The 10,336-nt window shown below is 47.0% G+C and overlaps 5 protein-coding genes across 5 annotated transcripts; 2 read left to right on the forward strand and 3 right to left on the reverse strand.

The window, feature by feature from the left end:
• LOC134284527 (histone H4) lies at nt 1–376 on the reverse strand. Its single transcript, XM_062843495.1, has one exon. The coding sequence runs from the start codon at nt 320–322 to the stop codon at nt 11–13; it is 312 nt and encodes a 103-aa protein (XP_062699479.1). The 5' UTR covers nt 323–376; the 3' UTR covers nt 1–10.
• Nucleotides 377–1,813: 1,437 nt separating this feature from the next.
• On the reverse strand, nt 1,814–2,296 carry LOC109413309 (histone H2A). The gene has a single exon (XM_019687025.3). The coding sequence runs from the start codon at nt 2,212–2,214 to the stop codon at nt 1,840–1,842; it is 375 nt and encodes a 124-aa protein (XP_019542570.1). The 5' UTR covers nt 2,215–2,296; the 3' UTR covers nt 1,814–1,839.
• Nucleotides 2,297–2,437: 141 nt separating this feature from the next.
• LOC115270075 (histone H2B) lies at nt 2,438–2,892 on the forward strand. Its single transcript, XM_062843493.1, has one exon. The coding sequence runs from the start codon at nt 2,492–2,494 to the stop codon at nt 2,864–2,866; it is 375 nt and encodes a 124-aa protein (XP_062699477.1). The 5' UTR covers nt 2,438–2,491; the 3' UTR covers nt 2,867–2,892.
• A 1,808-nt stretch (nt 2,893–4,700) lies between these two features.
• LOC115270073 (histone H1-like) lies at nt 4,701–5,516 on the forward strand. Its single transcript, XM_062843492.1, has one exon. It carries the CDS (start codon nt 4,763–4,765, stop codon nt 5,441–5,443), a length of 681 nt encoding a protein of 226 aa, XP_062699476.1. The 5' UTR covers nt 4,701–4,762; the 3' UTR covers nt 5,444–5,516.
• A 3,256-nt stretch (nt 5,517–8,772) lies between these two features.
• LOC115270079 (histone H4) lies at nt 8,773–9,147 on the reverse strand. Its single transcript, XM_029879046.2, has one exon. The coding sequence runs from the start codon at nt 9,092–9,094 to the stop codon at nt 8,783–8,785; it is 312 nt and encodes a 103-aa protein (XP_029734906.1). The 5' UTR covers nt 9,095–9,147; the 3' UTR covers nt 8,773–8,782.
• Nucleotides 9,148–10,336: the final 1,189 nt, after the last annotated feature.

Consider the following 10,336-nt stretch of genomic DNA (forward strand, 5'->3'; position numbering starts at 1 on the left):
AACCTGTGATTTAACCTCCGAAACCGTACAGAGTGCGTCCCTGTCGCTTCAGGGCGTACACGACATCCATAGCGGTAACGGTTTTGCGCTTGGCGTGTTCAGTGTAGGTGACGGCATCACGGATGACGTTTTCCAGGAACACCTTCAGCACACCACGAGTTTCTTCGTAGATGAGACCGGAGATACGCTTGACTCCACCACGACGAGCCAGACGACGGATGGCGGGCTTGGTGATACCCTGGATGTTATCACGCAAAACCTTGCGATGACGCTTGGCGCCTCCTTTTCCGAGTCCTTTGCCTCCCTTGCCACGGCCAGTCATTTTGGATATTTACTTCTGTGTTCGACTACGGGTGTAACGAAACTGATGCCCTACGAAACTGATGCTGCCGCTTTTATACCTACTCGAGGGGTAACTTCTTCTTGCCGTGCTTGCTTTTTCTATTCTTCTATGGCTTGTGATTGGTTGCCTGCGATGAACCAAGCATATAAAAGAGTACTACACAAATTCGACCCTCATTCTTTCGCTTCGTTTCAACGTATTCGTTTGGATTGAAAACAATTTTCTTCATCTACGATGGCTCGTACCAAGCAGACTGCCCGTAAGTCTACCGGAGGAAAGGCCCCTCGCAAGCAGCTGGCCACCAAGGCCGCTCGCAAGAGTGCCCCTGCCACCGGAGGAGTCAAGAAGCCTCATCGTTATCGGCCAGGAACTGTCGCTCTGCGTGAAATCCGTCGTTACCAGAAATCCACTGAGCTGCTGATCCGCAAGCTCCCATTCCAGCGTCTGGTCCGTGAAATCGCTCAGGACTTCAAGACTGACCTGCGCTTCCAGAGCTCAGCCGTCATGGCCCTGCAGGAAGCTAGCGAGGCCTACCTGGTTGGTCTGTTTGAAGATACCAACCTGTGTGCCATCCATGCCAAGCGTGTCACTATCATGCCCAAGGACATCCAGCTGGCTCGTCGCATCCGTGGAGAACGCGCTTAAATTTGGTCTTGTGTTATTAATCACTTTCAAAACGGCCCTTTTCAGGGCCACCGAAAACGTTTCACAAAAGAGTTTCACGAAAATTTCCTACGATAATAAGCCCCGGTATAGCCCTCACTATTATTTCGAACCTTTGAACATTTCCGCGCCAGCAGTGACGGTCCACCAAATTGCCAGTTACATTTTTCGTCCAAACGCCGACTGCAGGTAACGGCATTTTCGGGCCCGTTCACATAGCACACGGTTGGATCGATAGGTAAAAACAACAAACTGCAGCAATTTTCTGACAACCACATTCGATAGATTTACGTAATGACAAAGACAAACTTACCGCGGGGTACAGACTGAATCGATTTCGATTATTTTCATCGAAAATTCAACTATGTACGAGTCCTGATATTTTGACGCTGGATAACGTCCGTCAGCAAGATATGGGGGATAGAATTTCGAAAATCGAAAATTAAGCATATAACGAAGGGCGGTTAGGTTTCAATCGCTAATAAATCCATCATTTTCAGATGAGTGTTTCAATCAATCAGATTTTTTACTTCTTTCCACAACGATGAAAAACTAAACCGAATAGCAGTGAACGAAATTTAAAAACCATCACAAAACATTGACTTTATTTTTTTTTTCGGATCTTCCTCGGGATGTACTGCTTCTGCAGGTTCCTGAAATAAAAATCGTACCATTTCCAAAGCATTCGCACATTCAGAGCACTGCAAGGTAGGTAGTTTTGCAGCGAACAAATCATTTCAAAACAACTCTCTATCAGGAAAATGAATATTGTCGTCCTGAAAAGGACGGTTTTTGGTTTGATGCACACGGTCTTCGATCGAGCGGGAAGAGATTTATGCCTTCTTTTCGGTCTTCTTGGGCAACAGAACAGCCTGGATGTTTGGCAAGACACCACCCTGGGCGATGGTAACGCCAGACAGCAGTTTGTTCAATTCTTCGTCGTTGCGGATGGCCAACTGCAGATGACGGGGAATGATTCTGGTCTTCTTGTTGTCACGAGCAGCGTTTCCTGCCAACTCGAGGACTTCAGCAGCCAGATACTCCATCACGGCAGCCAAGTACACTGGGGCACCAGCGCCGACACGCTCGGCATAGTTGCCCTTCCTGAGCAGACGGTGGATACGGCCGACTGGGAACTGCAGTCCAGCACGGTTGGAACGGGACTTTGCCTTTCCCTTAACTTTGCCTCCTTTGCCGCGGCCAGACATCGTGAGATAGATTCGAGTTTTACTAACGAAGAAACGTTCACAAAGCGTACGTAAGCTGTACTGATGGCGAACCAACGGATCGGCAGGCTATTTTATACCCGCATAGCACTGCGCTACACCAACACTAGGGAGGGAAAAGCGAAACGAATAAAATGACAAACAAACCAAAGGGGCGGAACATCGCTTGCTATTCTACGGGTATAAAAGAGAACCGATTGGCTCGGTGGGCATCAGTTTCTGTTTCCTTTTGGATCGAAAACAACCTCACCGTAGCACGATGGCACCGAAAACCAGCGGAAAGGCCGCCAAGAAATCCGGCAAGGCCCAGAAGAACATTGTCAAGGGCGACAAGAAGAAGAAGAAGCAGCGCAGGAAGGAGAGCTACGCTATCTACATCTACAAGGTGTTGAAGCAAGTCCACCCGGACACTGGCGTCTCGTCGAAGGCTATGAGCATCATGAACAGCTTCGTCAACGACATCTTCGAACGCATTGCCGCCGAAGCCTCTCGTCTGGCTCACTACAACAAGCGCTCGACCATTACCTCTCGCGAAATCCAAACCGCCGTCCGTCTTCTGCTCCCAGGAGAGTTGGCCAAGCACGCCGTTTCCGAAGGAACCAAGGCCGTCACCAAGTACACCAGCTCCAAGTAAATGACGACCGTCCGGGAATTATCGCATCAAACCAAAAGGCCCTTTTCAGGGCCACTATATCATTCTCGAAAAGAGTTAACTAGGAAATAATGACCTGCCAAACCAACTGCAACACTTACGACTCAAACCTGTAGGACCTTATGGCCATTTCCGATGTACCCAATGGTAACATTCATACTAACCTCTAGTGTGGGCCCCGAATATGGCGACCGTGCCTCGATGATGTACTGCCACTTTGGCTCTGACTGACTGTAGTTACTGACTTTCTCTCAGATTGGTTGTTTCACGAAAAGTATCACCGTACCAACTGTGGTGCTGCCACCAGAGTTTACATACAATCGTATAAGCGTAGTTTTAGTCACCTAGCTAGATGAGTGAGCATAGCATAGAGTGGTGGGTACGACTGCTATCGATTACACGTCGGGGTGCGTTTGCTTGATTTCAAGTTTCTGAAAATTCACCAATAATTAATCGTTGCTACAATCGGGTGCGTGCGACACACAAGATTGGCTTCAAGTATCCAACTGCAGTAGGCGTCGTTTTTGTTTTCATTTTCACCCTGGAATTGGCCAGGCAAACTTGTCAGCTCTACATTTTCGGAACGCCTTTGAGATGAATCCATCGGACCGAACATGTCTAGCCTGTGTCGTCCGGTGGTTTAGGTCAGTCAAATCATAGCTTTTGCACCATCGGAGAACAGATGCAGTGCGTCAGTTTTTGTTCGTTAGTTTCGATTACATCCAGACTGAACTTGAACCGACTTAGCTCTTCGATTGCGGAAAACTGCAAGTGGAAGTCGAAATACGCGTATCTGCCAAAAGATGTTGGCATTGGAGGGCCGGAATTAAAGGGTGCAAACACTTACTACATTCATTCAAATTCAGATTGAATTTGAACTCCAACGACGGCTCTAATAACTCTCAATGTTGATCGTACATCAAACAAGCTAACAACTCGATGGACTTGTGATAGATTCGCACTACTGGGCAGATTTTCGTGATTTTTGGCTGCTGTTAGGTGTATAATGTATTCAAATTTGTTGCCGCAAGATCCTGATGTGAAACTAACTCTAGATCTGTGATAACATCTAATATTACCCTTTTAAATCGTGCTCATTGCTGCGGCATCAAAGACTGGGACAAAGTACTGGTCTGCTTCGGTCAACTACAGCTGGGACTGCTACCAAGGCGGGAAATGATGTTTTCTGTTAGCATGCGTTTAGGTCGTAGAACTTTTGTACATAAACTAAATGTGCGTAAACCGACGGAGTTGTCCGATTGGAGTACAGCTAAGCACTAGTTTGAAGCATCATTTACGGAAAAATTTCATAAAACGGTATTGCCCAAAGTTTCCCTAAAACCAAGCACGCAGCAACGCGTACTAGCACCGGGAAGGACTTTGTTTTAGAGCCATTTCTAAGGCATTACCGGACCGAATACTTGCTCGGTATGGATGTCGCTGAATAGAGTAACTATTGGGCTTTTGAAATTCACTACCGACATGGACGATGACATTGTTTCAATAGCAACTATTGACTGTTTTGTCGGGTGAACCCACATCATATGACTCACGGGTGCTGCTAGGACACGTTTTTGCCAAGCTATTTCTGACATGGAACCCCAACAGCAATGTTGTGCCACTAGCTAGACTCATGTGCTTGTTAACTGTACAGAAAAGTTATTCAACTATTGCTCCCAGTAAATGTAAAATAGCGTTTTAGAAACATGTTACCAAAAAAATAGACAATATTTTGCGAACACTCAATAAGTGAACGATCATGTCTGCATCCCTAACACAGACATCATTATCGAACATCGCACTGTTGTCGGATTTACCTTCATTCAATCGTTTACACCAACGTGTCAGTGTCGCTGTACCTACTACCAACCAACCGCAATGTCTGAAGTTGCCGCCGAAGCCGCTGCCGCAGCTCCTGCTGCCTCGCCAGCCAAGGCCAAGAAGCCAAGGGCCCCTAAGGGACAGGGCAAGCCGAAGAAGCCATCGACCCATCCTCCAGTGAACGATATGGTTGTTGCTGCTATCAAAACCCTGAAGGAGCGCAACGGATCGTCCCTGCAGGCCATCAAGAAGTACATCGCTGCCAACTACAAGTGCGATGTCGCCAAGCTGGCCCCATTCCTCAAGAAGGCCTTGAAGAACGGTGTCGAGAAGGGCAAGTTTGTCCAAACCAAAGGAACTGGTGCATCCGGATCGTTCAAGCTGAAGGCTGAGGCCAAGAAGGCCGCCGGCGAGAAAAAGCCCAAGAAGGCCGGTGAGAAGAAAGCCAAGAAGGCTACCGGTGAGAAGAAGAAGGCTGCCAAGAAACCAGCTGGGGAAAAGAAAGCCAAGAAGCCAGCCGGCGAGAAGAAAGCCAAGAAACCAGCTGCAGCGAAAAAAGCCAAAGCTGCCGGTGCAAAGGCCGCCAAAAAAGCCGGAGGTGTGAAGAAGGCCGCTGCCCCGAAACAAAAGGCCACCAAGCCATCCAAGACCGCCGCAAAGAAGCCAAAGACCCCGAAACCGAAGAAGGCCGCCCCCGCCAAGAAAGCTGCCGCGAAGAAAACCGCCGCCAAGAAGTAATCTGGCGATTTTCGGAACCATCAGTCGTCATACTGCGAAACAGTATCCCACTTTCAAATCAGTCCTTTTCAGGACTACCATCTTAGATCTTACCAAAGAGTTAAAAGTTGAAATGGTTTCCTATCATCCAATGCCAGGTCATACGTTTCCTAGAATACTGCTAGGTGCAATTCTCAAATAGGCCGGTCAGCTCGGCATGATTGAGTGGTGCCTTTTCGCTGCCGCCGAGCTTCCAGAGTGAAACTCTCGAATCTTTGCACCGTGTTGGTGTAGTTAAGGTTAATTGAAAATGACTGCAACTTCCCTGCAGATTGATTGGTTGGTGAAATTCCTGTTACTACCCGGTTGACATAGAGCAAGTCACCTGGAAGGCTGCACTTGAAATGATGAAATTCACAAACACCAATCGTGAGAAGCACTAATTGTCAGGATACAGCCATTTCTGTCTTCGCGCTTCGATATAACGTGCATTTTACCCTCGATATACGTACACCAAAATTTGTCTCAATGTGCACTTATTCTGGGTAGCATGGCTAAAGCTGCAATCGCATTTGGGGTGATTTTATCGTTTATCTGGAGATCATTACTGGGAAAGTTAGAACTTTTCATCGAAGCAAAATGTACGTTATAAACAGAATTTCCCGACTGGAAAAGGAATTGAATCCGCCGTCTCCGGGTTGGCGATCGAAAACCCTATCCCCTAGGCTAACCGGAGACCCCAATCTCACTTTCGATCGCCAACCAGTTCCCCACTCATCGGACCGAACTGCAATTCTGACCGAGGATTTCAAACGTTTAACCCAGTGTGCCTACTGACAGCCCTCTGAAAATCTAAGATCTACACGCCCTTGGTACAATGAAAGCACAGGATGCACAAGTTCTTCGCAGTTTTACACATACCTCAATAGTGAACGGCTTGCTGATCCCAGTTTAGGGCACTGATGCCGGCCGGGTGGGTTAAACAGGCGACAACACTCCGCGACACACGCGATTCAACACCCGGGCACAAGAACAAAACAAACTATTTACAATGGACACATTCACGCTGTGTGCATGACCACTGTACTTCCGGCGGCAGTCTTCCGCTATAGGTTCAAATTTTGAACGATGAATCAAACTGGCACTCCCGCAACGGAGACGCGACACTCAGCTAGACGGACACCGAACTGAACTGACTACCTACACCGAGGAAAAATTCTACTCAGTCCCTGCGTTATTCCTACTTCTGTTTTCGTTAAGTTTTAGCTGACCGAGTAGAATTTTTTCTCGGTGTATCACGATTAAGAAATTGCGCACGGTAAAACAACGTGACACAAAATTGAGAATGGATTTTCTCAGCCCGTTTGAGCTTCATGTTTAGTAAACTGCCAAATCTCGATCCGTGGTGAGAACCGGCGAGACTAGAGACTGTATATATAGAGACACGCAAAGACAACTTCTTTTGAGTGTTGTTCTTCTTCCTCGCCCGACTTTGTTTTCACAATTTTGCTGGCTTGCTCGATAGGTAGCCGATTTGACAGTTCGATAGGTAGATTTGGTTTCACTCTTTGCGGGACTGTGTTATAAACAGACTGTAGGCGAGACATTCTCCCAGGGGGAGTGAGAATGAACGAACGCTCTCTCTCTCTTCTTGGCGTAACGTCCTCACTGGGACAAAGCCTGCTTCTCAGCTTAGTGTTCTATGAGCACTTCCACAGTTATTAACTGAGAGCTTCCTCTGCCAATGACCATTTTGCATGCGTATATCGTGTGGCAGGCACGAAGATACTCTATGCCCAAGGAAGTCAAGGAAATTTCCTTTACGAAAAGATCCTGGACCGACCGGGAATCGAACCCGTCACCCTCAGCATGGTCATGCTGAATACCCGTGCGTTAACCGCCTCGGCTATATGGGCCCTCGCCATGAACGAACGCGTGTAACACGATTTGGAGTGTATACGAATAACACGCTCAATTGTGTGTGGCTTTGTTTCACCGTGTGAGTGCCGCAGAGCACTCACCGCCGCTGCGTTTCGGCACGCATGGTGGGCAAGCTGTGAAAATTGTTGGCCAACATGGCAGCTTATATTTCGGATGGCAGGATACCGAGCTGTGCAAGACAACGCAGTTTTCTTGCTCTAAATCACAAAACCGTCATTGAAAATAATTGCACTGTTATCCAGATAGTGAGTAGAGTAGAATTTTTATTAGCATTGGTTGTGGTTTTAGCGAGACTAAAATCTGCGTTTGAGTTTTTGATAAACGACGATGGTTCGTTTCCTCTCAATTGGCGATTAAAAGTAGAGATTATGTCGTGAAAATTTGGAAGTTTGAAAGGGAAATACCAGTTCCCCATCAGTTGATTCGTCAATTTTTTGGTAAATTTATCGATAAATTGAATTTTTCTACCCCGATCCTACATTAAATTTTATCTGGAACGACTCAATCACTAAAATACGAAATGGGATTTCACTAAACTTAACCTCACTTTAGGAGGCCAGGTTCTGCATATAACCTTGTACGCCACGCTGTAATCGAGAATTTTAACTCTCCTTTCCCTCCTCCGTACTTTTGCATTGCTTGTCACAACTTTACAAAAAACCCCTCTCGTCCGTCTCGAGCGTGGCGTACTTTATGGATGGCCCCTAAATAATTGACATGCTGCTTTGAAGTCCGGGATTGGGATACATTCACTTCCAAGCGTACAGTCACGAACGTATGGTACACGCCATTGAAATCCCGGGTAGGGATGCATACATCCATGATTTATTGCTATACAGTTTACCGGTTCTACCGACGCTTGGCGTTGGGCGACATTGCAACCATTGTTAACAATCAAGTTCTTCGAAACATACATATTGGATGTGGGAAATATTAAACAAAACTGTCATCTTCAAGACTGGAGTTTTCCTTGCCTTGATAAGTATGATTTGAGCTGCCTACGTGCATAACATGTATAAGCGACGCTCTGGAAGTATGGGGACGTGTTTGCTTAGCTTTTCAATTCGAGCTTTTCCAACTCGAAGCGGAGCATTTTTGGCTGGCCAAATTCCGATACGGAGGCAAGCGCTTCTGGTTCCCAGGTTTCATTTCAATTTTACTTACTTATCGTCGTGTTCAGCTTTCCGGTGCTACGGTGCACGAAAGATAGAATATCGAGAGGTTCCCAATGGAGGTACTATATACAAATTGGATGCACATTTTCATCATTACAATCAATCACTTCCGTTCTGAGGTCCATAGGCACGACATATTAGGTACTGTTGCTTTTTGGCGGTAGAAAACTGACTGTTTAACTCTTTTGTACACACGTTCGGTGGCCCTGAAAAGGGCCGTTTTTTGAGAGAAGAAACCTGTGATTTAACCTCCGAAACCGTACAGAGTGCGTCCCTGTCGCTTCAGGGCGTACACGACATCCATAGCGGTAACGGTTTTGCGCTTGGCGTGTTCAGTGTAGGTGACGGCATCACGGATGACGTTTTCCAGGAACACCTTCAGCACACCACGAGTTTCTTCGTAGATGAGACCGGAGATACGCTTGACTCCACCACGACGAGCCAGACGACGGATGGCGGGCTTGGTGATACCCTGGATGTTATCACGCAAAACCTTGCGATGACGCTTGGCGCCTCCTTTTCCGAGTCCTTTGCCTCCCTTGCCACGGCCAGTCATTTTGGATATTTACTTCTGTGTTCGACTACGGGTGTAACGAAACTGATGCCCTACGAAACTGATGCTGCCGCTTTTATACCTACTCGAGGGGTAACTTCTTCTTGCCGTGCTTGCTTTTTCTATTCTTCTATGGCTTGTGATTGGTTGCCTGCGATGAACCAAGCATATAAAAGAGTACTACACAAATTCGACCCTCATTCTTTCGCTTCGTTTCAACGTATTCGTTTGGATTGAAAACAATTTTCTTCATCTACGATGGCTCGTACCAAGCAGACTGCCCGTAAGTCTACCGGAGGAAAGGCCCCTCGCAAGCAGCTGGCCACCAAGGCCGCTCGCAAGAGTGCCCCTGCCACCGGAGGAGTCAAGAAGCCTCATCGTTATCGGCCAGGAACTGTCGCTCTGCGTGAAATCCGTCGTTACCAGAAATCCACTGAGCTGCTGATCCGCAAGCTCCCATTCCAGCGTCTGGTCCGTGAAATCGCTCAGGACTTCAAGACTGACCTGCGCTTCCAGAGCTCAGCCGTCATGGCCCTGCAGGAAGCTAGCGAGGCCTACCTGGTTGGTCTGTTTGAAGATACCAACCTGTGTGCCATCCATGCCAAGCGTGTCACTATCATGCCCAAGGACATCCAGCTGGCTCGTCGCATCCGTGGAGAACGCGCTTAAATTTGGTCTTGTGTTATTAATCACTTTCAAAACGGCCCTTTTCAGGGCCACCGAAAACGTTTCACAAAAGAGTTTCACGAAAATTTCCTACGATAATAAGCCCCGGTATAGCCCTCACTATTATTTCGAACCTTTGAACATTTCCGCGCCAGCAGTGACGGTCCACCAAATTGCCAGTTACATTTTTCGTCCAAACGCCGACTGCAGGTAACGGCATTTTCGGGCCCGTTCACATAGCACACGGTTGGATCGATAGGTAAAAACAACAAACTGCAGCAATTTTCTGACAACCACATTCGATAGATTTACGTAATGACAAAGACAAACTTACCGCGGGGTACAGACTGAATCGATTTCGATTATTTTCATCGAAAATTCAACTATGTACGAGTCCTGATATTTTGACGCTGGATAACGTCCGTCAGCAAGATATGGGGGATAGAATTTCGAAAATCGAAAATTAAGCATATAACGAAGGGCGGTTAGGTTTCAATCGCTAATAAATCCATCATTTTCAGATGAGTGTTTCAATCAATCAGATTTTTTACTTCTTTCCACAACGATGAAAAACTAAAC

Source organism: Aedes albopictus, unplaced genomic scaffold, assembly GCF_035046485.1.
Source record: "Aedes albopictus strain Foshan unplaced genomic scaffold, AalbF5 HiC_scaffold_256, whole genome shotgun sequence".
In the NCBI taxonomy this organism is placed as follows: Eukaryota; Metazoa; Arthropoda; class Insecta; order Diptera; family Culicidae; genus Aedes; species Aedes albopictus.